The sequence below is a fragment of the Falco cherrug genome, chromosome 10 (assembly GCF_023634085.1).
Source record: "Falco cherrug isolate bFalChe1 chromosome 10, bFalChe1.pri, whole genome shotgun sequence".
In the NCBI taxonomy this organism is placed as follows: domain Eukaryota; kingdom Metazoa; phylum Chordata; class Aves; order Falconiformes; family Falconidae; genus Falco; species Falco cherrug.
In genome coordinates this window covers 35,594,438-35,622,024 of record NC_073706.1, presented here as the reverse complement: position 1 = coordinate 35,622,024, position 27,587 = coordinate 35,594,438, and the positions used below count along the sequence as shown (strand labels likewise).

At 40.2% G+C, this 27,587-nt stretch overlaps 1 protein-coding gene across 7 annotated transcripts in view; it reads left to right on the top strand.

Annotated features, from left to right (window-relative positions):
• The window catches only part of TOLLIP (toll interacting protein), a 66,625-nt gene extending 43,380 nt beyond the window's left edge, over positions 1 to 23,245 (top strand). For 6 of the 7 annotated variants that reach the window (XM_027808779.2, XM_027808780.2, XM_055722197.1 and 3 more), the window contains 6 exons: positions 5,614 to 5,763; positions 9,668 to 9,850; positions 10,957 to 11,109; positions 11,774 to 11,864; positions 15,637 to 15,657; positions 22,074 to 23,245. In XM_027808779.2, the coding sequence (XP_027664580.1) occupies positions 5,725 to 5,763; positions 9,668 to 9,850; positions 10,957 to 11,109; positions 11,774 to 11,864; positions 15,637 to 15,657; positions 22,074 to 22,288 (702 nt within the window). In that variant the 5' untranslated portion in view covers positions 5,614 to 5,724 and the 3' untranslated portion in view covers positions 22,289 to 23,245. The remainder of the gene's footprint in view (positions 1 to 5,613; positions 5,764 to 9,667; positions 9,851 to 10,956; positions 11,110 to 11,773; positions 11,865 to 15,636; positions 15,658 to 22,073) is intronic. The other variant, XM_055722196.1, reaches the window with a different exon arrangement.
• Positions 23,246 to 27,587: the final 4,342 nt, after the last annotated feature.

Below are 27,587 nucleotides of genomic sequence, written 5' to 3'. Positions count from 1 at the left end.
AAGGGAAAATCCTATTAAGGTGATGACTGTAGGATCATAAAGTATTTACAGGTAGGCATATGGAAACAACAGAAGCAACAAAATAGATGGAAATTTTCTGGCAACAGGAAAAATCATAAGAACAGGAGAAGTGTCTGGTACCTTGCAGTACCTGACACATTTTTTGGGATGTTTAAAAAAAGAAAAACAAAACAACACTAAGAAAGCCCAAACGCAGAACCAAACAGCAGAAATCCATAAATGTAGTAAACTTAATTGCTGTTATTTGTTTCTGTGTCCATCTCTAAATGGAAATGCTTATGTAGAGCCTTTGAGTACAGTTCTACAGGAGTATAACCAGATGTGTCATGCTATAACATGAGTTAGGTAGAATCCTAGAACAGTTCAGGGTAGAAGGGATGCCAGGAGTCCGTGTTGTCCCACCTTCTTCTAAAAACATGGTCAATTTTTAATTTGGGCCAGGTTGCTCAGGGTTTTTTCTGGCAGGTTCTTCAAAATCTCTAAGGTGAGAGTTTTTGCAGTCTTGCTGGGCAGTTTGTTCCTTGCTGTGGTTGCCCCTGCAATTAATTTCTTTTCCCTCCTTATTTAATAGCAAACATCCCCTGTTTCAGTTTGACAGCTGAAGTCTCCTTTCTTCTTGCCTTGCATCTCAGAAGAGAACCTGGCTCTGTTTTCTTAATGACCTCCTCATAGATACTGGAAGCAAGGTGCATCCCAAGTTTCTTCTACTCTAAACAAATCCTCAGTCTGTCCTCACAAGTCTTGCGCTACAGCCCTTTTCATGGGCCATCCTGGTGGATCTTTGCTGGGCTTACTCAAGTTTATCATTTTTCATGTACTGCTGGCCCCCAAATGGGTTGCATTGTTGCAGATGTGGTCTAATGAGTGCCGAGCAAAGGGAGACAATTGCTTTCCTCAGCCTGCTGGCTAGGCTTCTGTGGATGTAGTGTAGTATGCTGTTAGGCTTCATTGTTGTGAGCGTGCTCTGCTCATTCATGTTCAGCTTGCTCTGCACAAGGATCCGCATGTTTCCCTCTGTAGAGCTGCACCCCTGCCAGTTGTTCTTTAGCCTGTGCTGGTGCCAGGGATTTTTCTGGCCAAAGTACAGGACTTTGCACTTGCTGAATTTCATGGAATTCCTGCCACTGAATTTTTTCTGTCTCTCTGGTTGTTGGTCCTGTCCTGAAGTATACCGGTCATTCCCCTGCCCCAATTTTTGTGTTGTCCTCAGAACTGATAAGGGTACATTCTGTCTTCACCTCTGGTTACTGATAAGGAAAAATATTAGACACATAAGTTAGTCTCAGCACAGACCTCTGAGAAGCTTTGCTTTTAATCCACCTCCGGCATCATTAACCACTGAACTTGTAACTTCTGAGCTCAGCAACCCAGCCAGTTTTTTCATCCGTATTGTTTACCAATTCTATTAATTTTATTGTATAAGGCAGCTGGAGTAATCAGGCTTTTTTTCTTTTCAAAGCCTTGGCAAGGGCTGGCCATTCCTACTCCCTGCTCTTTTCCTCATGTGTCTAGAAATGGCTTCCAGAAGTATTTGCTCTATGATTTTCTTACCGACCAAAGTGAAGCTGACCTGTCTGTGCTTCCTCAGGTCATCCTTCTTGCCCTTTTGAAAGCTGGGTATGAGATCTGTCTGTCTCCAGTCATAGGGAGCTTCCTCTAATCTCCATGACCTTTTAAAGATGAGAGAGACTAGCCTTAAAAAATATCAGCTAGCTCTTTCAGGACTTCTGGATGCGTCCTATCTGGTGCCGATTTTTCATTTGGTGTGCAAAACATAGAATAATAGTTCAAAATTCCTGCTCATTCACTCACTTGTTCTTACTTAGTGAAACCATTTAAAGGAGAATGGTTAGAACTTTTCTGAGTAGCTAGGTGTTTAAAGCTCTTTAACATGAAACTTGTTTAAACCTAGTATTAGAGTTTCTTGGTAATTGTTAGTGTGGAAACCTTATTTACAGTTCCCTGAGTGTGCTTGCCATGGCACATGGTTTGGTAAGTCAGGGTGCTTGTGGTTGTCTGGGGCTGTGTGTTCCCTTTCCCTCCCTGATGTATGTACTGGTACTCACATGATCAGTTGGTGAGGTAAGGGTCCTGATGACTTCCCTTTATCTCCAACATTTGTTTCATTTTCTTCTGTCAGCCCTCTGCACTAATGCACTTTAAAATTGCCTTGGCACCATTGAATGTTGTGCGAGAAATGAGGGTGAAAACAGGAAGGTGAGACTGAGACAGCCCAGTTCTAAATGAGCTTGAATAGCTGTGGAACATCATGCTGCCTTCAGTCTGAAGGAGTTGAGATGCAGTTTTTATACCTGCAGTGTTTCACTTTGAAGATTCTCAAAAGTAGCCCTTAGGTGGTTGTAGCTGATAGGAAGGGCAATGTTATTGTGGTTTTAGATAATTCATATTTTTGAAAGGCAATGCTTGAAAGTTCCAGTAAAATTCAAATCTTATATTGAATACTTTTTTTTGTTCTACAGCTAATGGCAGAGCAGGTTTGAATTTCATGCTATTTCTTAAAAGTTGTTACAGTGAGAGAAGTGCATTTGATGGGTGTTGAGTAGGATCGGTGATACAGGCTTGCCATTTAGGTCCTCCTGGCTTTAAAAACAAAAACTGTGGCTGAACTCTAGTTATGTAACTGTGTATTTTTGATTCAAGTTTGGAGGTGGCAGGAGCTTTTAAATGCTTCGAGGAAGACAAATTAGCCTGTTTTCTTTACAGATAAAAAGATGGCACACTACTGGTATGTCTCCATCAATATGGAATGAACTGATAATTAGCATAAGACCTTACTGAGTTGTGGATTTTCCTCAATAAGCACCTATCACCGGGACTTGTGTACCAGATCTCGGTCAGAGCTGAACGTTCAAGGTGGGAGCATATGGATCTCCTGTTCCCTGCTCTTCCTTTTGGAGGGGTTTACCACTTGGATCTTTTGAGGACTTAATTACACCAGCTGTTTTCAGTTTCTGTGTGTGCTTTGCAGTTCGAGTTACAAGGTAGCTTTCGTTGAGATACATGAATCACTTAGCTTAGATGCTGTAAGTAAACTTTGGTCTCCGTTACAGATCTTTTTTGTCCCTGCTGGACCCCAGTATAGAGACTAGTTTATATATTTTATTTTGCAGCAGTATTTGGGTGACTTAACAATGTTAGAGTTCTGTTGTCCAATCTCCATGTTAAGATGGTGGAAATGTGATGCGTGCTATCCTGTTTTCTGAGAAGTTGACAGAGGGAGCTTGCACATGCGGGAATGTGATTTCAGGGCTGCAGGCACCACTTCTGACTGTGGGAAATCTTCGTGATGCTTACTCTTAGAGATGTTGATAATAGCAGATTTGAAACTTCCTAGAGGTCAGGGGCTGGAGGGGACCTGCTGTGTTGTAAATGGCACTGCCTTGCTAATTCTAGTGCCATTCCAAGTCTTTTGTAAATGGATTATGTTTTATTTTAAAACTTAACTCATTTTTTTATAATGTGTGTTCTACTGAGAAGGCTGTTACAAGACCCTGTCTAATTTCCAGCCTAACTTAATTAGATAAGCTTTCTTTTAATGTCAGTGCTATCTTTTAGCTTAGTTTTCTCCTTCTCCACACCTGGTTTCCCCCCTCCTACTTCTTAAAACTTAAACTACTTAAGATCTTAATTGCAAAATCTTAAGATGCTTGTAAGCAAGACTGGTTCCCACTTCTCCCTCCCAGTAGCCTAGCAGCAGGCATTCAGTACTTCCTTAGCTTTTTTGATAAACTTCCTTTCTGGCATGTAACACCTACTGTTGCCAGGATCCTGAGGCTCTCAGCAATAGTCACATACAATGTGATTTGGCAAGAGCTGCAGTTCCTGTCTCCAAGATGCAATCTTTACATGCAAGTGCTGTCTGATCTTCAAAAGCTATGTCCTAGAGGCCTGTTAACGTCTTAAATTATGTTCTGTAGGCTTGCATCTGCCGGAACACAATTGAGTAATCCTGCCTGGGATTGCAACATAAGCAATTGCACTGTCTTTTTGTCTTGATGCAGTGGACAGGTCTGTATTAAATATGTAAGCAACTCTATAGACAACAGGAATGAGTACAGCGTGATGATAGGTTTTATATACCACTTTTAAAATACTTTATTATAGAATGCTTGTTATTTAATGTGATGGTCTCACTAAATGTGTTATTAATAATGTGCACTGAGCATTTAAAAACCTAGAAACAACCCAAGTTGTTGAATTGACAGGAATAGAATTGACAAGTAATAGGTAGAAACTTCCCCTTCTCTTACCATAAAGCTAACAGAAAATACACAGTGGCTGCTGATTCATATTGGCACAGGTGACTGAATTCCTCTAGTGTGCTTCTGCTTTGAACTTTTCATGATGCTTCTTTCTTGTGATAAACCAGGTTTTGTATTCCTCCATTATTGCTTTGAGTATGGTGGAATTTTGTCCCCAGGGTTTGTTGCAGGCCGGCCATGCTTAACACTGGAAAGCATTAGGGCATCTTTGTTATGTTGAAGAATTCTTGGTTATTGTCCTGGTTTCAGCTGGGATAGAGTCAGTTTGCTTCCTAGTAGCTGGTACAGTGGTGTGTTTCTGAATTTAGTATGAGTATAAAGTTGGTAGCACACTGATTATTTTTATTTTTATTTTTTTTTTCGCTGCTGCTAAGTAGCGCTTACTTTAGGTCAAGGACTTTTCAGTTCCCTATGCTTTGCCACCGAGGAGGTGCCCAGGAAGCCAGGATGGCTGACGGAACCAGCCAAAGGGCTATTCTGTACCACCGAGCATCACGCTCAGTGTATAGACCCGGGGGAGTTGGCTGGGGACCACTGATCGCTGCTCCGGGACTGGCTGGTGTCGGTTAGCGGGGGCTGAGCATCACTTGTCTGTCTTGGGTGTTATTTCTCTCTCTTACTGTTGTCTCCCTTTTAATTACTATTATTATATTATTACTGTGTTTTATTTAATTTCAATTATTAAACTGTGCTTATCTCAACCTGCAAGTTTTACCTTTTTTCCGATTCTTCTCCCCACCCTACCAGGGGGTGGGAGTGAGTGAGAGGCTGTGTGGTACTTAGTTGCTGGCTGAGGTTAAACCATGACAGTTATGTTGAAGAAATGTCCATATGGTTATGGTTCGTAGGAAACATTGTCTTTATGATCTGTCTTGAAGGTGACTGTGAACGTGACTTTTTCGAATGACAACAGTATGCTGTTTTGTCACAGGAATGATTGGATGCAACATGAGTGATAAGTGAAAGAGCTGGGTGCCATCAGCTGGCTTATGTGAATGGGTTAGAAGACTTGGTAGCTCTGGCTGTTGTATGGACTACTTACATGTTCAGTTGCAGAGCAGCCTTGCTCTGCATGTTGTACGTTTTTCAGAGGATTATGTTGGAATTTCGTGGTTTTGAAAGTATGAGAACATTCTCCACATGAGTTGACAGTTTTGTCATTTAACTAGTTCTTTGTTCATGCTGAGAGAACTAGACAAAATTCTGTTGAATGTTTTTGCTAAGCTTTTATTTATGTTCTGTCTTTCCCGTTATGAAATTGGAAGACTGAAGTTTGAAGGGCTTTTTTCTTTTCCTTCTCTTTTTTAAGGTCTATGTTGGTGAACTTCCTCAAGATTTTCTTCGCATTACCCCAACGCAGCAGCAACAGCAGATCCAGCTGGATGCCCAGGCGGCTCAGCAGCTACAGTATGGAGGACCAATGGGTACAGTGGGCAGACTCAGCATCACTGTAGTACAGGTATAAGCAGTACCTTCTTTGTACAATTAAATAATTGTAATTAGTTAATACAACTAATTTTTTTGATTGGTGGCTACAAAAATTTGAGTTACTAAGTGACTTTTATATAAGGAATGAGTAATTTTTAAAGACTTTGTAGCTATGTGTTACTGTACATCAGCATTTTGTCCAGCTTCATGTTTCATAACTGCATGGTGCAGCAATTTCCTGTAAACCTTGCTATTATAGCACATAATCAAATAAATATTTTTTTTTTACAGAAGGCTTCTTGTAGAAACACTTAATATTGGAAGAACTGGAAATTTTGAGAATATTACAAGAAACTGCAGTTGCCTTACATATTTTTCCTGAAGTGACTGCTCTGTTCCATCCCAGTTTCCTGTAATGCATTTGCTGGTTTTCTTGGGGGTTTTTCAGGCTTTCTTATTAATCACAAGTGCATAGTCCTAGCTCTTTATTTTCTACCTCCTCTTTTCCCTTGTTACCCTTCTTTCTTCTATTGACAGTACTGTATTAATGCATTCATTATGCATAAGATTTCAGGTTTTGAAACTTGTCTCAGCAAAATTCTGGTTGCCTACATTAACATACCAAATGTTCTTCATATTGACTTAACACACCACATCTACTTAAAAGTGTTCTTTTCAAGTCATTTTCTAAAAACATACCAACGAGATATTTAGCCTCAAGTTTTGCACCAAGGCTGGAGTAATACATGTATGGTTACAGCTTCCATGGTGAGGTCCTTACTGGGGAGCAAACCTATACAGGGTCTCTCAGGAAAAGAGGGACTGATCCTTCCTTTCTGTGCGTTTCATTGGTCAGTTTGTTCCTTCACAGCTGATATCCGTCCTTTGCAACCTGGGGTCATGCTTTTTCAAAGTCCATTACTTCGAATGTCTAGACACTTGAACTGCATTCAGTTGCAGCCCTTTTTCTAGTTCTGATGAGTTTCCCAATCTGTGTTCAAAGAGTGTAACACTGGAAGCCTCTTGTGCAACTTTGATCAGCAGAAAAATGTTACCACTTCTAGAGCATAGTAGAAGAAGCTTTAGTATTTTTTTTTTTTTTTTGCAGAGGTGGGGGTAGATGTTGCAGGTTAAAGCTCAGGCCTATAAGGAAATAAAACATTTATCAAGTAACAAGTCCTGTCTCTCTTGACTCTCTAGCAGTTTCTAACAACTTGTATGCTACTCCATAGGTTGTCCATCTTTGGCTATTTGCTTGGACAGCTTAAAGTGGTTTTTTATCATGGGATGTTGCTCCAATCAGTATAGATGGTAGAAGTTCCTGTAGCAGATAAAAGGGGCAGACAGTACAGTGTTCAGGAACAAGGTTTGCATCTCACTGAGTGGCTGTGTACAGAAACATCCAGATCCCTGTTTGGATGGGTGAACTGACGGAGCTGATATTGGTCCTTATCAGGTTCAGTCCTTGTTTATTTTTAGGTGCTTATGCAGATAAGAAAAATCTTTGTTTTGCTTAAAGAATAAAGCCTAACGGCTGTTCATGATGTCATGTCTGTAAGTAACCACTTGTTACGGAATCACAGGATAGTTGAAGTTAGAGGGGACCTCCTGGAGTTTTAGTCCTGACTTCATCCCATCCCTATCCCACCCTGGCCAGTGCCTTAATCAAGGATTAAGGAGGATGTTACGTACAAGAAAAGGCTGAGAGAGCTGGGGAACAGGCTGTTGGGGGAATCTAAATGAGTAGTCCCCACCATCAGGTATTAGCGAAGAAGACAGCTAGGCTCTTTTCAGTACTATTTAGAAGAAAGGCAAGAGATGCAGTAAGCACAAATTGAAATATAGCAAACTCTGTTTAAATACATGAAAAAACATTTTACTGTGAAAGTTGTCAGCCGTCAGGACAGGTTGCCCAAAAGTATTGTGAAGCTTCCATCCATAGAGACACTCAGAACTTGCCTGAGCGTTTGATCCAGCTTTGAGTGGGGAGCTTGGGCTAGACATAGTCTAGAGGTCCCAACCAACCTCAGCCATTCTGTGATGGCTTTTGAAGTGAAATCTTCAACTGTATTAGTGGCCCTTTGCTGGACTTGTTCAAGTATGACCGTGTCTTCTACTGGGCAGCCCAGAACTAAAGAGAACAGCACTCCGTATATGTTCTCCCCAGTGCTGAGTAGAAGGGATGATTGTCCTTGACCAGCCAGCTGTGCTTGTCCTAGTGCAGCCCAGGATGCTGTCTGTTGTCTTTGCTGCAAGGGTGCATTGCTGGCTTGTTTCCAACTTGGTGTCCACCAAGACCCCCAGGTGCTTCTCTGCAAAGCTGCTCTTCCACCAGGTAGCCTACAGCCTATAGTTGTACAGTGGTTATTCCTCCTCTGGGCAGAACGTTACATTTTCGTTTGTTGAACTTTGTGATTCCTGTCTGTGCACTTCGGCAGCCTGGCCTGGTCCCTCTGAATGGCAGTACAACCCCGAGGTGTCCCGAGAGATAGTCTTCTGTACCTGTCTCGGAGTTCATGGCAAGAAAGCTGTGGGAATCGTGGCTGTGTATTGAGGCATGTGGCGTTCTGGATAGGAGATTTACTATGGCTTAGTTAACCTGTGGAACATGAAAAACTGGTTGAAGTCTTTTGTATTTAAATATGTGTTGATAAAGCATATAGAGCAGCATGCCTTAATGCTGTTACTAAAAAAATGGCGGAAGATGAGAAAATAGGTTTGGGAAGGTACTTTACTGCTTTTCTTCCTTGCAGATATATAGGAATGGTGGTGAGTTTATCTAAGCACGGTTGATTGTGTCTTTCCTTTTGGTGAAGTTTGATAAACTGGTTAATCTTCATTATAAACTTTTTTATCTTTTATGATTAAACTGCTAGACTTGAGAGTCTAGAGAGTGAATAACCTAGGTGCCAACCTTCCTACTTTGTTAAGCTCACATTTACAAGAAACTGTTTTGAGGCCTTTCTCACCAGCTCTAACGTATAAATTACTGAACCAGCATGTTCCCTGAAGGAAAAAAGGGCTTTCCAGGCCAGAGCTTCATCCATTGTCACTAAATCGTACGCAAGTCTCAACTGTTCCAGTTCTTTAAATGTTCTGTAGGTGGGAGGCATCCTAGGCACTACGTTTTGTCACTTGTCTTACTATAAAAAGAGCTATAAGCTGCTTAGTACAAGTCAGGGAAGCACCATGTCCAAAAAAGTCTGATTTCTACTTTGCATATAGCTGTGCAGCAGTACTCTGTGCTGTCTTCAAGGCTGTCATCAACTTGGTTTGCTCTATTCCTCTGGTGTTACAGCAAAAGGATCTTGGTTATCTTTTGATTCTGTACCACATCTCTTTTTACAGTCAGGAAGAACTTGAGTTGCCCACTGAATTAAGTAATATCAAATGCTCACACTGAATTAAGTAAGTTTTTAATCACTTCCGAAAGTATGATCTACTAGATCTTTACCTCAGTTAAACTGCTGTTGCAGTTTGTGCTTTTGTATTGTGTGATATTCTTGAAGCTACTGGATTTCTGTATTTCGTCATTTAAAAGTACTTCAGGGACAGGCTACCTATGGCAGTAAGTTGATTGTATATTGGAGAGCCGATATCTAGACAGAAATTGAAGTTGTTGCCATTTCCTTGTAATCATACAGCTTTTGGTTTGGTATGAAGTAACTAACCTTCAGTTACTTATGAAGATGTGTATTTTCTACAGCAGTCAAGTTAACTAGAAGTTCCCTTTTCAAGGTCTCCCAGACATTTAGTGGTGTCATTGGCTTATGTTTTAACTCTGAGTGCTGTTTTTCTTGACATTTTCTTTCCTGTTTACCTCATAATTGAATCTAGTCCTTTTTCAGTGTTTGATTCTCTTTGTGAACTAATATTAATTACCTTCTCAAGTTATGGTTAATATTACATGCTTACAGGCTTTCTTCTTTTTCCAGGCAAAATTGGCAAAGAACTATGGAATGACCCGCATGGATCCATACTGTCGAATACGGCTGGGGTATGCTGTGTATGAAACTCCAACAGCACATAACGGAGCCAAGAACCCCCGCTGGAACAAAGTGATTCAGTGCACTGTTCCCCCGGGTGTGGACTCTTTTTATCTAGAGATATTTGATGAGGTCAGAACTACTATATTTTTCCTTCCTCCCCATCTCCTGTGTTTGGACTGAGGTTTGGGTGAAATCTTGCAAAAAAGGATTGAGTTACCAAAGGCTGTTTCTTAGCTGTGCTGTCTGGGAGATGATAAATTTTTTTCAGAATCCCAACAGCAGCAATCCATAAGGCTTTACTCTTCCCCAGGAATATCAGAGCTGTTACTTTGGTAGCTGATAAGGGGCATTAGCAGGGTTCCGTGCAAAGGAAGAGAAGCAAAAATGTCTTGAGTGGTGGTTAAGCTCCTCTTCGCTATCAAAATGCCCTGAAGCCTTATATTCTGTACTGTCCCTATTAAAAATAGCCTGTTTATACAATGCTGTTTTACTCGGAAATTCTTCGGTGTTATTCTAACCCACAAGGAGCTTGGAAGCTTTCCCAAGTTCAGAAATGCTGAGAATATATGTCAAATATAGACTGTGTGTAGTCACTAGGATTTATTTGCAGAAACTTAAGAGTCTGCAACTGATGCTGAGGTCTGTGGTTTGCCTCTTTTTTTTTGCTGCCTCTCTTACTGTGTGTTAAAACTTGACACTGCAGCAGCTGTGCAGTCATTATGCAAGTGAGGCTTTTGGATGCTATTTCCTGGGCTTGGTTGATGAGTTGAACTGTCTAGTTTCGTGGCTGCAGCAGGAGTGGCAGGAGCAGTACTCGTATCTGCTCTTGAATTACTGGAGCTCACAGCCTTTCATAGTGCTGTGAACAGAAGCTGTTTACATTCATTTAATGGCCTCTAATACGATGTCGCTAGATTCACGCAGGCTATGCTGATAAACATATGTTTTATTTCTAGAATTGTTCTGTTCTAGGTTTTCAGTTTTTTATCATTAAATATCTGCAATCAGTCTATTAATTCCACTCTAAGTATTATTCATCCTTGTTGGAAAGGAGATGGCTGCAATATTTACTGACACTTCAGTAGTTTCAAAACTAATGACTTGAAACCAAAATTGATAAAATTAAATAGCATAAAACTGAAGTCAAGAATAATTTTAAGATTATTTTTTTCCAGTATAATTAAGTTGATAATATGTTTGGTTTTGGTTTTTTTTTTTTTTAAATTATATCCCAGCGGGCATTTTCAATGGATGACCGTATCGCTTGGACACACATTACAATACCTGAGTCTCTGAAACAAGGAAATGTGGAGGATGAATGGTATAGCCTGAGTGGAAGGCAGGGTGATGACAAGGAAGGAATGATTAATCTGGTTATGTCGTATACGGTAAGCTGAGCCTGGAGTGGGAGTAGGAAGGGAGAAAAGCTTCTTGGGTAGTGAGAGGGAGATACTTTAAGGTTGAAGTAGAAGTAGTTCCATAGCACCTTACCGGGTGTTTGTGTGTACTAGTGTTTAAAATAATATATAAAATTATACTGAACTTTGTGATTAGCAGTTGAAAATATTACTTAAGGCAGTAAATACTTTTTGGTTAGGTTGTAAATGGGTGTTTATCTGGTTTACCTAAAAAATAATTGACTTGAATTAAAATTTGCTGCTAGGACCATTCAGGTTTGCTCTAAGATAAAATTTATGATTAGTATGTTGTGTAGTCAATTCTCAAGAATAAGATATGAAAGCTGATTAAACCTCTGTTTTGAAATAATTGGCTTCAGTGAGAGAATTTGTGAAACTGCTGCAGAACGAAAGTTTGACATGATGTGTTTACATTGATTTATGGGCAAATTAATTGCCATTTAAAAGGATGGTAGTTCAGTTAATTTGCCAGAGATTTTGCTTAATATAGTTTAGCACTTAGTATAGTCATATTGTAATATTGAACCTGGATTTGCAATGTGACGCTTTGAAAATACTGCTTTAATTGTTTTAATTGCTGGTTTTGCTTTGTTCTATTTCTTGAGTAGTTCTAATCTGTGTTTTCTGTGTCCAGTCTTTGCCAGCTGCCATGATGATGCAGCCGCAGCCAGTGGTCCTGATGCCCACTGTGTATCAACAAGGAGTTGGATATGTGCCTATAGCAGGTATGTTTTCTTTCTGTGAAGACTCTTAAAACTTCCAGATGAAGGGTTTTGCAGAAATAACTACCAAATTTCTCCTATTTTTTCAGAATGGGAAGGAAGCTATGAGAGATTTGTCCTTAACTGCTTTTCCCATTATATGTTCTTGGGAGGGGAGGAGTGAGTGAATTCGGTGTAGGTCTGCTTTCAGTATTGTACCCTGTTTAAGGGAGCTGTGTCGGTTTGATTGAATGGCTTAAAATGACTATCAAGTTGGAACAAGTAACTTGAAGGCTTCTCTTTTTGAATATTTATTTTAGACTGTCAGGTCACTGAATAATTAAATACCATCAGGCTGCGCTCTAATGTGTGCTTATTTAAACGGTGGCAATCCATGTATGAAACTCTTCAGACATCAGAAAGTGCCCCAGATGACTTGTGCTGTCAGACCTGCAGCTTAAATAGCCCGTAAACAGATTGACTCTTCTGTGGTCTTTGAAGGTGCTTTGTTGGAAGCTTGCTACACAGCATGGGGAGTGTGTAGCACAGCGAGTGAAAAATGTTAGGAAGCTGAGATCGTTACGTAAATAATCAAGAAGAGCTAAAGCAGGTATTGTCAGTTCTCTTGGTCTGTGCAAAGTAGGTTTTGGACTTGTATAGAAAGATGTGTTAATTTTGGGTTTGTAACTTTTCTATCAAAAATGAAAAGTTTAAAGTATGTAAATAAGCTTGAATTTGCCCTACTTACATAACTGATAAGTAAAGTTCACTTGGGTTTTTTGTGTCTTTCACTTACAGCTCTTAAAAACTCCAGTTTGCATGGAGATTTATTCAGTTATATGCGTACTTCTTAAATAAAACAAGATACAAATTTACATATTTTGAATTTCTTTGCATACAAGTGCATGAATGAGTGATAAGAGTATGTGGGACCTAACTGTGGTGCTGGAGGCTGACAACAGTTCTGTTGTGTGAGTTTTTTAAAGACTCAATTTCTGATTGAATTTGAAATTTCATACTCTGTAAAGGATCATACCTCCTGTTTCATTTGTACAGAGCTAAGTTAGAGCAAAACATGGAAAAAATCGGTTACATACTTCTTTTCCTGGATGAAAACATGCAGTTTGCTTCGCTTGAAGTGCTTTTATCCCTATAGCTTAATTATCAGGATTTAAGTCTTGCTTGCTTTGCCAATGAACTGGTTCCAACTTATGCGTGCTTCCTGAAGTGTGATGCCATTGTGGTAAGCCAGACTTATCTGTAGCTTTTCTGTGTTTGAATTAGATACCATACATTTTTTGCTTATAGATTCATTGCATCCCTATATGCTGAAGCAGTTGGTGAACTTCAAACATGCTTAGCTCGTGTATGGTTGAAAGAAAAACAATAGCTGGGGTGGTACATATAGCAATGTAATAGAAGGTGCTATAGAACTTCTTGAACAGATCAACGCGAGAATATCCCTATTGCAAAATTACTGTGCCAGCCAGAGTACGAACAGCAGAAATGACAAAGAGAGTACTTTCAGGTATAATTGAAAATAGACGTAGAACTGAACAGATAAAACTGATATTAGACCTTCAAAATGGAAAAACAAGTACAGTGGTGCATCTTGATGTTCAGATCTTATGTTCTGCAGATTTTATAATTTGGAGAATATTTTTGGTAATACTTCATAAATCTATTTGGACAAGTAAAGAAATAACTAATGTTTAGCAATTGACAGTAGTGCCTGACATTCTAGCATGTAAGAATTTTCCTTTATGTGCCAATTTTATTGATCTGTATGTTGGAGCTGTGCCCTTCTGCAAAGTTCCAGCATGTTTGTTCTAATTACTGCTATGATAATCTTCTGTATTGAAAATTCTTCCTGATTCTGTGACTTGTATTTGTAAAGCATTGCAAAGATGTACCCTTGGATTTGAACTTTTGTTCTAGGAAAGCTTAAATGTACTCCTTTAACTTCATAAATGCCAAACTTACTACGAGCCACCTTTGACCTATTTTTGGTGGTTATGATTTTTTTTTTTAATGTTACTGTGCTTTGAGTTTGCTGGTTTAGAATTTCTGTGGGCACCATCAAAATTTCTCAAAGCACTGTGAGTTTTAAAGCTTTTGCCGATTCACTAATCAATGACCCGCTCATAATAATTAGATGGATGGTTAGGTTTGGACTTTGAAAGTGACTTGACTTCAGAATACTTTTACTGTTTCATACATTTAATGGTATGGCTTAATAAAAGTAATTTCAAATTATAAAAGGAACCAGTAGTGCATCTTGGAAGACCCGGAGTAATGTCAGAATGTTCTCTGTATATGAGCTAGGGGCTGCTCCTGGGTTCTGTATCGTCTTGCAGCAAGGCGCCTGCGAGCTGCTGGCCCTCCCTGCCCAGCTGAACCGATCGTACCCCGGGGGGAGCTCTGCCGTACGCTTCCTTTGGAACCCTGCAGGGTTGTCTCTCTTTTTGAGGCTGCCTCAAGAAGAGCAGTGGTAGAACATCAGTATGAAAGGAGGAGATTCTGCTGTTGGGCAAGACTGTAAGAGTCTAAATCTTATCTATGATGGAAGTACAGTGAGTGGACTAAAATGATTATCCAGACAGTCTGAGTTACTTGTTAATGTCCAAAATAATTGTGCTGTAAGAAGAGATGGCATTAAGTTAAATTTAGCAGTGTCACAAAGGCCAAGTTGTTTTTATGTAACAGAAAATTTTTGTTCAAAACCAAGTATACGTAACTAACCTTCTAATGAAGGTTGAAGCAACTAATTCCTCATGCTTATCATGCAAGCGGAGGTAAATAGTAGGAGCAAGCACTTAGTCACTGTGTTAAGCACATGAAGCTTGAAATGCCAACACAGGTAATGTTCTTTTCCCCACATTTGATGGTAGATGTTACAGAGCTGTGGTGAGAGCAGAAATGGCCGCAGAATATTCTTGCACCATGTTGATTAATTTCAGAAGTTTTAAAAATGAAAAACTTGCTGACAATAGCACTAGTTGCTACAAACTGTAGTTGCCATAGATGATACATCTGTGGATTGTTTCGGAAAATTTGAACTTGTCAGTCCTGTTGCTCTTATGGAAGTTATGTTTATCTACCTGTTTGCTTTTCTAAAGATTACTTAGTTTAGGCTGTAGAAGGTTGTGGTATACTAGTTGCTTACAGTCCAGGCTGATCTTGATAGCGTATCAGAGACAGTAAGCTAAGAAAAGTTAGTTCAATAATCAAGACATATTTCTTACCAGCTAAGTATTCGTGGGATAAATCAGCAATCTATTTGTACTTACCTTACAGACACCTGTGCATTAAAACCTCATGTGTTTCAATGCCCTATCAGAGTCCAGAATATCATTTTTTATTGAGGCAAAGGTGTGTGTGTGTGTACACCTTATTTTTCTAGGTGTCTGTATTGAGTTCCATGGGTTACTAACGTCACAAACTATTTGTTGAGAAAACCATGGATGTGTGTTGTCCTTTGTGGGCTATAAAATATAATCCTTGCTGCAGACACCTGGTGGTTTACTTATTTTGAAAAGATTTCCTCTGTTACTTTTGTAAAAACACCACATTTAGGAAACTTGTTCAGAGTGCTGAAGCAAATTAGTTGGTAGACTGAATCCTAGCAGCATTTAGTTTTTGATATGAGGTAGTTCAGGTTTTACCCAATTGCCTCAGTTTATCCAACTTTCACCTTTGGAAGCTAAATGATTAATTTCCTTTTGAAAATAGATTAATATTTCTTTCCCGTGTCTTATTCCTTCCCCCTTGCCCCTTCATTTTCACCTATCTTTAGGGCTTGAGTACTTTGCTCTGGGTAAGTTTCCAAGCTCTTACCTCACTCCCATCCTCATTGACTCGAGTGTCTTTGCATGAACTCATCTAAACAGCTTTATTTGTTACAGCAGACTGTATCACAAGGTATTGCCACTGGGATGTCACAATAGAACAATTCAGGGCATCTCCTGGAAATTGTTATAGCCCCTCTAACCTCTTGGAAAGTCTTAAAAGGCATCTGCTCAGCTTCAAGCTGTAATAGTTAAAGTAATTGGCGGTAATGGTGTGAAGGATAAAATGTGATTTGATGGTTCTGAAACTGTTCTGTGTCAGAGAGCTGGTTTCCTAGAAGAGAAACTGATCTTGAAACTGTTCTGCTGCTGCAAGGTTTGGGGAGAAGCAGGTGATGTCACGACTTTTTGTAAACTTGAGAGTGAAGAAAGAACTTGGTTCTGGAATGACATTGAGAAGACAGCCTATCAGTTGCCTTCTGTTAATCTTCAAATAAGCCTTTTTTCAAAAAGATAGCACTCTCTTTTTTTCATCAGTGTATATGTTTCGTGCACATCTTTGATCCATGTCAAGTTAAGCATCTGTCTAGAAGTCTGAAGGCAAATTATGTTATAGGAGATCAATTTTCCTTCAATTTAGACTTACTTTACTATGACATCTTTGATTTTGAATTGTGCAAAGATATTGTGACATCCTCAACTTTGATAAAAGCATTGGTGTTCAATCAAGTATGTTCAGAAAATTCTAGAATTACTCCTTGCAAGATAAAATGCCATTTCATGATGCTCTGAGTTTTAGAAATATGGAGTAAATAAAACTGATGTGGTTGTCACAATTTGGTTTATTCTGAGCAGTGGAACTGCAGAATTTTTCTGTGGGTCTGTACGCTTCGCTGTTCTAGTAGTTTGCAAAGAAGAACTTTTTTTTTAAAAAAAAAGGAATGGTGGTATACATATTTTAGCACTGATTTTCCTGCAGCAAATATCATTAAGTTCTATTTGTGTATTTTTAAAAAGGATACCGATTTCTTCATTTAAATGGAAGAATTAGTGTTGAGAATGTTCCCGAGTTTACTTTGAAAGGGACTATGCATGGGACAGAGTAAAAACGAGTGAAGAAATTAAACACAGGGCACTGAACCAGAAAAGAAAATAAAAAGTGTGTAATGCCTTGTGTGCAGGTAGAAAAAGTTTACCCTGTTAATTCTGCTTTGATGCTTCCATTGGCGCTCACAGCGATTGACTTGCTGTTGTACGTGCTTCTTTCATGTATTGGAATGTCACTGCTTATGTCAGCATGTTTGCCATTGCCATTTCACTGAACTGGAAAACTGCTTCATTCTTCTGATTTATAACACTTACCTAATATCTGAGAGCAAAATGGGAACGTGCAATTCCATTGACAGTGAATTCTTACGTGGTTTAGTTTGTTTTCACCTGTTAGGGAAATGAGGTGCTTAATATGTAAAGCAACTTTTTCCTGAACATTTAATAACTTTAGCAAATTATATATATGCAGTCATTAGAGAAAGTTATAATAAATGCCAAATTTTAGTGTGTAGTTCCTTCAAGCTTATGCTTAAGTCTTGCTTACTGTTTTATAAATCAGAAATTATAGATGCTTTTAGCCTGAGTGTGGAACAAAGCAAAAAACCAAGGGACTCTTTACATTGGTATTTGTATAGCTTGAATGTTATGTTTTGTAACAAGTAAGCATTTATTATGGAGGGTTTTATTAAGAATCACTGTGATAGTAACACCTGTTTGTATATAGTGTAGTTGTAGACAGCATAAACTAATTCTAGAACTGTTAAGAGCTGAGAAAATAGGTTTTGAAATTCTTCAGTGGAAAACAATGCTATTAAGAACTTTGTCTCTAAAATCAATAATATAGATTAAAAATAATACTGCCTGTACAGCTATCTAGTTTCATAATTATCTTGTTTTGGTGAAAGCAGTAAGAAAAACTGTGCTGATCTAGATTTATTTTTTTAATATTTTTTTTTTACATCTACAAGACACTGAAACTATTGGTAAGCTGTAGGATGCTGTGGTACTCAGTGAGCCTCATGTTTCATTTGGATTAATATTTTTAAAGTGACCGGTATGGGCAGTTTCTACACAAGTTAGGCTGATAGTTGGATAATCTTGGGGTGCTGGTGACTTACTAAAGAATTTTAGGAAACTTTAGATGTAAAACACAACTTCCATTGCTCTGTTCTTTCAGGTACTTTGCAACTTTTTTTTTTTGAGGCCATGTGTCTTTGTTCACCTGTTGTAAATATCTAGATTTTTTTGTAGGAAATGTGAGGAAGGAGTTGAGACTTGTTGAAGCTATGGAAGAGGCAGTCTGAAATGCTGCTCGATACGATTATTGGGTAAAGTCCGTTTGCAGTGTTGAGGAGGACTGCACAGTGGTTTGACTCCAGGGTGCACACGTGGTCTGATTTGCCATATGTTCAAACACATAGTGCCAGACAGAATTCCAGGGGCCGTAGTCCAAATGGCATAAGAAGCTCTAGAGCTAAATTTTAGGCTGCTGTGGAAGAGGCGATAGGTGTCCTGGTGGTGTGGCCTGGCAGAGACGTGGTTCCAATGTGTAGGTAATAAATGTATGGTGAGAAGGACACTTCTTTAGTTGCCAGCATGAACCATTTCAAATAGGTGCAGCCTGTACATTAGACTTAAAGCATCTAGTTTCTTTTTTGCCTCTAATAAAACTTAAGATGATTACAAGGGGAATTTTAAAATCAAAATTGGAGAACATTGGTGAGTATGGAGGTGCTTACAATTCAGTAATGCATCCCTTCAGATAGGACAGAAGTCCAGGGTGAGGAAAGAAATAGCAAAGAGTATGTTAAGTAAAATCACATTTGCAATGTATGCAGTCAAACTATATTCAACTATAGTACCTTTTGAGCCAGAACTGATGTAAGTTAAGATGAGTTTAGCCGATACAACCTTGAATGTGAATTTTAATACAGCTTATTGAAAGAAGATATTCACTGAGATACTAAAATTATGTATGTTAGTGAGCATAGACATTTTTAATGAAATACATCAAAGAAAATCTGGAAAGGCAAGGTAAGTATTGGAATTGCTCTTTGCTTTTTTTTTTAGGAGATACTAAGTCTGAGTAAAGTAGTACAATGTAGTCTCAATGTACTTGATCACTTAAGTACTTGCAGTCATTATGCTGAGATGAGGCTGCAAAGAGGCATACTTGAAAACTATGTTGGTTGTAGGTTTGCTTTATGTTATTATGCTTTTTGAGCAGTTAGAATTCCAATAGAAGACAAGCAGCTTTTGATCTACTCCTGAGTAATATATGAAACCTGGTTCAAAAAGTATCTTATTTTGAAGATGTATGATAGTGGTGACGCTAACAGTTCACCTTTGTTTAACTTAAAAAGCAGTAATTGAGATTAGCTTGCTTTTTTTTTTAAACTGGTGTACTAAAAACTATGTAAAAAATGTTAGCTTCTCAAAGTAAATGTATGCCAGATTTAAAAAAAAAAAAAACTCCCTTGCTGAACCCTAGAAAAATCCTCTGCTGTACAACAGTAAAGTGGTTTTGTGCCAAAAATTGGGACATCTGCCCGAATAAGGGAATGTGAGAGAGTTAAATTACGTATTAAATCTAAACAGGTAATAAGGTTGGATAACAAAGCTTTTGAAGATCAAATGTGTAAGGAGTGTAGAACTATTTATGTTAAAGAAGCAGAGAACCTAGAATCGTTCAGGTAATTAAGTGACTCTAAAGATACAAGTATGTAAGGGAGTACAAAAAAAAGCCGTTTGGAACATGAGACCATAGCATGGGGGAGGAAGAGACACATAATTGTTAAGATGATCAGTAAAAAAATGCAGGTAAGAGACATTTGTTCCCAGTCTTGCATTTCTGATACGTTTTTTTTTTTTTTACCAATTGCAGTATGTAACCTATTGCTTAATTAGCCTTGCATTCAGAAGACTGGAGGGTAGCAAACTGAGAATTCTTTTATGAACAGTTCTGAGGTAACTGTTTCCTATTGCGTAGACAGATTAAAACCTATGGAGATTAGAAAGAGCTGATTAAAACAACTAACTAGGTTAACTTTAGGAGAAGGGGACATGGTTAGGTAGGGAAAGCTCATACCTTAGAAACTGTAGGCGTATGAGTATGTGGGTAAGGATCATGTGGTCTGTGCATATCATCTTGCCAGCTGCATTTTGAACACGTTATTTGCAAGGACTCTTCCTGTCATATGATGCTCTGATACAATAAAGGTCCTCTTGTGGTTGTAAGAGCTATTTTGAAAAGCTGATGAACAGATAAAGATAAGTAATGAGTCATCCCCTAATGGAGGGAGGCCTTTGGTCTGGGGGGTGCATCATATTTTTTAAAAAAACTAATTGAGGGAAGGGGGCTAACAGGCAGTTTGTCAAAACAAAAACTCTTAGCAATTTATGAAATCTCTGACTGCAGCAGGTTGCAGAAGGATCTTACAGTAGTAAATGGGAAATAAAATCACATAGTAAGGCTGGTGTTAAAAGTATTATATGTAAAGAAAAAACTAACATTTGGTGGTGATTTCTTGATTGGTCATTACACACATAAAGATCTTTGAATTACTGTAGACTATTCTGTAACAATCATGGAACGGTCAGGGTTGGAAGGGACCTCTGGAGACCATCTAGTCCAGCCCCCTGCCAGAGCAGATTCTCCTAGAGCACATTGCACAGGATTGCATCTGGGCACGTTTTGAATGTCTCCAGGGAAGGAGGCCCCACAGCCTCTCTGGGCAGAACCGTCCCAGCGCTCCAGCACCCTCAAGGTGAAGAAGTGCTTCCTCACATTCAGAAGGAACCTCCTGTGTTGCAGTCTGTGCCCGTTGCCCCTTGTCCTGTCGCTGGGCACCGCTGCGAAGAGCCTGGCCCGTCCTGTCGGCACTCGCCCTGGAGAGATGTGTGTGCATCGATGAGATCCCCTCTCAGCCTTCCCTTCCCCAGGCTGGGCAGGCCCAGCTCTCCCAGCCTGTCCCCATACGGGAGATGCTCCATGCCCTCATCACCTCTGCAGCCTCTGCCAGCCCCTGCCAGCCCCTCTCCAGCAGCTCCCTGTCCCTCTGGAACTGGGGAGCCCAGCACTGGGCACAGCACCCCAGATGTGGCCTCACCAGGGCAGAGCAGAGGGGGAGGATCACCCCCCTCGACCTGCTGGCCCTGCTCCTCCTGATGCCCCTCAGGATCCTGCTGGCCCCTTGGCCACACTGCTGGCCCGTGGGCAACTCCCTGGCCACCGGGACTCCCAGGTCCTTCACATACCAGGTGGATAGTGTTTCAAGCAGTGGACAAAATGCTCAGATACACATAGAGAGCAAACACAAAGGCTTTACCAGGCGGCTGTGCGAATCGGCGCATGTTTGTGCAGAGGTGCACGTAGTTCTCCTTGGCACCAGCATGGCAGAACTGGAAAAGCCACCCCAAAGGTGTGGGACTACAGCAGTCAGGTCTGGAACTATTTAGACAAGACGTGAAATACAGCATTTTCAGAAGTGATAACAGCTCTTAGATGTATACTACAGCTGGTTTTAGTTTTATAAAACCAAAAGGTATTTTCAGCGATGGATTTTTGCATAATTATAAAAGTTAAGTGATGAAAAGGGACTTAAGTCTAATAATTTCTTTTAACAGGAATTAGAAAACTCATTTCCTAAGACAGTCTTTGTAAACTGACAGTGCTTTAAGTTTTCACAGATGTACAAGAAGTTCGTAAGTGTCAGATGAATGTTGTCCTCTGGCAGCAGCACAGGTTGGAGCAGTGTGTACCCCTGTAGGCATGAGAGGAATTGCTGTTCTGCCACTTTGTGACTTTTGCAGGCTGAACTTGATGGAACTTTAACCAGAGAAAAATACTTGCTTAAAATTTGCTTATGAGTGTCATCGAGTCTTCTTGTGAACCTAAGTACTTCGCTTTCCTTTGAATGCAGCGGAGCTTGCATGAATTGAATGTCTCAGTATCAGTTCTGCATATTGCTGGTGTAAAATCATCTTTTTCATCACAACGTGAATACACTAGGGGCTAAAATATGATGGGGGGCAGCCAACCACACCTTTCTGTCATGCGCTTAGTGTTTGGTTAGTGATGTGTATTCCTGGTTAATGCAAATCATACCTAATTCTTGAGCTGTACCTGTTGCCATACTGTAGTTTAGCACTTCTGGAACATAACTTGGGCAGAGAACCTGTTCCAGTGTATCGTGATTGCAACGGTCTAGGTCTAATCTCTGCCAACCCCCCCCACCCCTGAGTACATGTTTAAAAAAAAAAAAAAAAAAAAAGTTGATGACTTGGGATGAGTCATGAGCTGCTTTCTTCTTCAAAATCATTGATTTATTTAATTTAATTTAATTTTCCACTCATGTATGTTTTGCGGTTTTTATTTTCTGTGTTTTGCCCGCAGGGATGCCTGCAGTCTGTAATCCAGGCATGGTGCCAGTGGCAATACCACCTCCTGCGGTCAACCCTCAGCACCTGTGTAATGAAGAGGACCTGAAGTCTATCCAGGACATGTTTCCCAACATGGACAGGGAAGTAATCCGCTCAGTGCTTGAAGCTCAGAGGGGGAACAAGGATGCAGCTATCAACTCCTTGCTTCAGATAGCTGAAGAATCATAGATTCGCACTTCCTGCATAGTCCTTGTCCTCGATGCCACTTATTTTTACTTGCCAAGCCAGGGATTTAGCTAGAGGAAGAATGTCCCAGCAGCTTTCTGTTAGCGAGCGCATCCTGTGTGAAAGATTGTACCCCTTTTCTCCTTGGACATTTGGATCTTTTTCACTTTCTTTCTCAATCTGTACATACTCAGTTTAGCTTGTGTCCTACAATGCAGCATTGAAGCATCTTTACTATCAGCTATGCCCTGTGTAGTTATGTTCTGATGGGGTGGGGAGTAATGCTGCTGCTTTTTTTTTTTCTTTCTCTCCCCCTTTTCATAAACTTGTTCTTACAAAGTAACTCTATGCAGTACAGGATTTACTACTGTTTGTTAGGTTGGAAAAAACCTCCCCCCCCGCCCCCCCCCCCCCCCCCCCCGGAAGGCTTGCTCTTTAAACATAGTTGATCTGTTAAAGTATTTAGGTTTCATCAAGCAGCCTGTGTCTGCCGGAAATTAAAAGAAAGACCCTTACCTTGTCCTGTGGTGTTTAGTTATTGCTGTGATATATTCAGTTGTTTCTGATTGAAGATTTTTTGTTTAATAAGCAAATTTCTTAAATTGCGCTGTTGGTGTTTGTAATGAGCATCTTCTATTCAGTTACTCATCATACACCAAAGCAATATATTACCTGGTGTGCATTTGGGGCTTTATCCTCCCATACGGTGTTGCTACGTATCTGTAAAATCCTAACAAGTAACTTCTAACTCGTACAGTATGTATTGCTGTGGCAGAGAGCGGGACTGAGCCTTAATGTACTCCCACAGTTAATTGCACTCTACCTACTTCTGCATTCCCATGGCTGTTTCAAAGGATAAGTGCAGAAGGCGAGATTTTTATTTTCTTTCTACCTGGAAAGTTACTGAAGCCGTAAACAATTATTTAAGGTGTTGTCTTACATTAAAAAAGCAGAAATCTATGATCTGGTTATAAGGCTTCTTTCTTTATACCTTTATTTCAGCAAAATTACAGTTTTGTATTAGTGGAAAAATTGTGTATTTTCCTGTAATCTGAAATAAGAAGCACGAGTAGTAGCTTCAGAATCTTTGAATGGCATTATGAGTTACTCAGTGGTTTGTTAGACTACAGCTGCTGTAGTCAATTTATGAATATTTGATGCAGATGGAAATAAATTCTTTGCGAGAGAAAATTTAACATATCTGAGTTTATAGCCTAATCCTCAGAGGAGGCTGGAGGTTGCTTGTATTTATTGTTAGTGTTATTTTTTCAGATAACAGTTCATTTTGGAGCTGCGGAATCTTACAGTATGCACCAGTTACACCCGCTGGATAAAGTTCTGCGGTGTCCGTTTTTGTAGATGGTAAAGTAATGCACTTTAAATAGTATGCACCAGTTTATTTTTCCAGTGATGTGCAATGTTGCTGTTTTATCTTTGTGATGTTTGATTTCAAATACTTTCTACAATAGCCATAGACCTTTATATTTTCAAGAGTTGGAATGAATGTACACTTGAAATCTAGGCTCGTGAGTGATTCGTGAGAACATTAGAGCTGGGTTTGGAATAGGGAAAAGGGACCCATATTCCCTTCTTCCCCACGCTTTGTCTCATGTTCCACGATTAAAATATTTTCTTCATTATCTGCTGAAAAGCTGATTTTATTTCCTCCCCCCTTGCATTCAAGAAGCCGTTAGGTAGCACTGGCAGTAGAGCATTACTATTTATTTTTTTATGATTAAAAGCGATACTGAAACTTTAAAATACAGCACCAAAAATCATCCCAGCTTCTGAGCTTTTAAAGCTCTCTTTTCATAACGTATGATTTTAAGTTTTTAATCCCTAATGAATCCCTTACCACCTTAAATTTACTGTTGAAAGGGTAAGTGTCTTCACACATCTTCCAATTGGCTTTTCAATACTGAGATTCAAAGCTATAGTTTGTGTCCTTCAGTTGTAGAGTTACCGCATTTTATTTTCTAAAATAAAACGGGTGTTCTTCAAGAAGTTAGTCTTGCCCCTTCCCTACAATCATGGTAAATTTTTTGAGGTGTTTAGTCTTTATAGCACAGGGATTTGTGACATTTTCACCCAAAAAGGGTAAATCTTGGTAAGGATTTAATGCTTCGATATCTCCAGGAAGAGTGTCTTGCTCTAACTTTTACACAGATAACATGAATTGCTAGGGATGGAACAATTCAGGGAAAATGTATATATTTAAATTTTTATATTAAAACGTTGGGATCCATAATACAGCTTTTTATAAAAGCAAATGGTCGTGGTTCAACTTAATGGCTGGTAAATCGTACTGCATCCTATTAAGCTCAATTGCAAGCACAGAATAAACGCCTTTCAGTCCTAACCACGGGAGGGGTAAGTGCGAATGTTGGGGTCGCCAGGTTTATTCATAAACTGGGCTGGGGCCTCTGGGGGAGGCTCTTGACTCTAGAATTTTTTTGTTCTGTTTAAGCAAACATTAGACAAAACGGGGTGGATGTGTGAGTTGAAGATGGGACGTGTAGGAGCAGTATGGCCAGTAGGTGGATTTCAGCACGTTACACTATACTTAACTATTTGTTCTGGGGAATTTTTGTCTTGATTTTAATTAAGCATTATAGCTGAAACTCTTACGTCAAGACGTGCTACTTTTATCTTTTTAAAAAGAACAGAACACTTACCATAAGCCTGTTCAGCTTTTCAGCATATATATCCTCTCAGTCAAACTGTTCATTGTCAGGTTTGAATTGGAGAGAGGTGAAAAAAGGCAGGGAGCGTGTGGTTATCTAGCGTCTGTGGAATTCAGGTGTTGGAGCTGAAGGTCTGTTTCTTGATTTAAAACAACGAAGTTGTCACCCGCTATGACTGTAGCTTTTGACAAAATGCTAATGGGATAATGCTACGTTCGATGCTGCTCTTCTACTCAACAGCTTTCAGCAGCTTGGAGCCAAAGCCAGCTGTGTAAGACAGGCATCTGCTAAAAGTCAGTGCTCTTAGTACTAGTCTGAGTCCTGCCAAGAGCCTAAACTTGCTAAAGGTAGGAATGTTTTTTGTCTAGCTAGATCCTTGCTACTTTCTTCTCTACTGCTCTTTGCATCTGCTGATGGTACTGAATGTTTTTTCCCTTACAAATGTTACTGCTTGTTTGGTTGATATGTAATACCATACAGAGGATGTTTTTTGCTGTAATAATTCTGAAGACATTGTTTCTCTGTATTGAGGTCCAGTGTCCAAATGTGTTTCTTGCACTCTAAAGTACATTAACTTTTTCATTCTAATTTAATAAATATATCATCTAAATGAAAGTGTATTACGTCTCTGTTGGAGGGCACCACAATTTGAGTCTTCGTCTGTAGACTGGTCTAGAATTCAAGTATCAGTTACTGTCTTACTTTGGTCTTTTGCTTGTTAGTTAACAAGTTACGATGGTTCATACTGTGATCATCTGGTGGGACTAGGATGGTGAGGGCTGGAAAGTGTTGAAGCGTTCCTCTGGGCGGGTGCCTCTTTCTGCCTCGCCTGGGTGCCGCACTCAAGGAAACGTTACGGTGTCAGAGGCCCGGAGGGTGGAACGAGGCCACAGCAGGGTTGTGTTGGTCGAAGGACAACGTTGGAGGGCAGGGAAGGAGGGAAGAAGAGTGTGTGGGTATGGGGGAAATGCTCTGCAGCGTGAAGGGGCTGAGACGTCTCCAGATGACAGTGGTGTCCAGGTGAAGAGTTACAAATAGACCTTGTCTGTGTGCCGGTTTAGCTGCAGTGAGAGCTGGCTTTATCTGCTGGTATATAACGAATGAATGTTAAAGATCTGGTTCACATAGCATCTCTGACTGCAGAGCTGTCTTGGCAGTTCTGACATGGTGTCCCTCCTTCCGAGTTGTTGCCCCTCCCGCGTTCCTGCGGCCTGTTTGCTGCTCCCAGCTGTTGGGCTGGTGCCAGCAGCGGGCTGTCCGCAGCGCTCCTGCTCGCGTCAATACGCGCCTCGGCGTGTGGGGCGAACGCTGCGCTGAGCCTGTGCAGGGAGGAGGGAACCAGCCAGGCTGGGGCGTTCTGTGATGGCGCGGAACCTGCTCTTGCAAGTGGTACCGGCCGGCTGGTGTGGTGCTGCCCGGGGTGGCCAGAGCGGCCGCTTCTCACGGCAGGTGACTAACGAACCTGATCATTGCAGTCATGAGGCGGGCGTTTCATGAGGGAGGTTCTTCATTTAAACAACATCATCTGCTTCTCTCCATAAATGTGAGGTTTGATTTGGAGCTTCCTGATACCAGCAGGAATATTTTCACTGGACTCAGTGGTTTGGATCAGGCTCTGCTTCGTTGCAGGTCACACGGTAAGTGCTGGCGTGAGAGAGGCTTTGGGTTACTGTTCCGTTTTCAGATGTCTTTTGTTCGTCAGCTCTGCGTTTCCTTGATCGTTAATTGATCACGTATATAAAGCTTTAATATACATTTATTTGGATGTTTCGATTTGATTCAAGTCCTACTAACGGAACAAGCTATTGGTTTAACCTGTATGCTGCTGCTGGTGGAGATCGCTGCACAGAAGATACTCCCCTGAGGTACCTGCTTGTTGGGTTTTCAGATAGCACTGCTAAGAAGTCGTGAAGGGGAGACTGTTGATTTTTTCAGCTCAAATCAAAGATCAGCATATGGCTTGTAGCAGGATGACTGAGAACTCTTTCCCTCTTCATCCTAAGTAATAAATTTGAAGTGCTGGTTTTGTCCATTCGCAAAAGACCACTTGAAGCTACTAAAATGTGGGCGTCTGAATGACAAAACCTTGGTAGGATGATGCCAAAAGAAATGATGATTTTATTTTTCGTCTATGGCACAGGGTATTATGTGAATACTTTAAAATGATAAATTTAAATACTCCTGTTGAAACAACTGGTAAGACAAATCTGGTAACTGCTTTGGGGCACGCTTTTTTTTAAAAAAAAAAAATTAAAAACTGGAAAGATGGTTTGTGTGTGTCTTGGAGGTTTCAGCATCTTCACACAGCATGGAAGCAAGAAGTGGCTGAATACTTCCCACCATGCTTCAGGACTTCAATTCATGTGAGCTGGAGCCTCATTACCTGAGGACCAGGAATATTCGAGGGAATGTTTCAAAAGAATTAACGTGAGCTGGGTCTTCCCTGCTAAAATACAGGAGAACCGCTAAAATGTACCTCAGGAGTGGCTCAGCCTGATGGGCTAATCTGAGTATTTTTATATTGAAGGTGATCCGTTGCTGCTGTCTTCAGTGCAGGGAACAAAACCGACAGTGAAAGCAGCTGGGAAAATCGGAGAAGCTTAATCACTGCAGTGCTG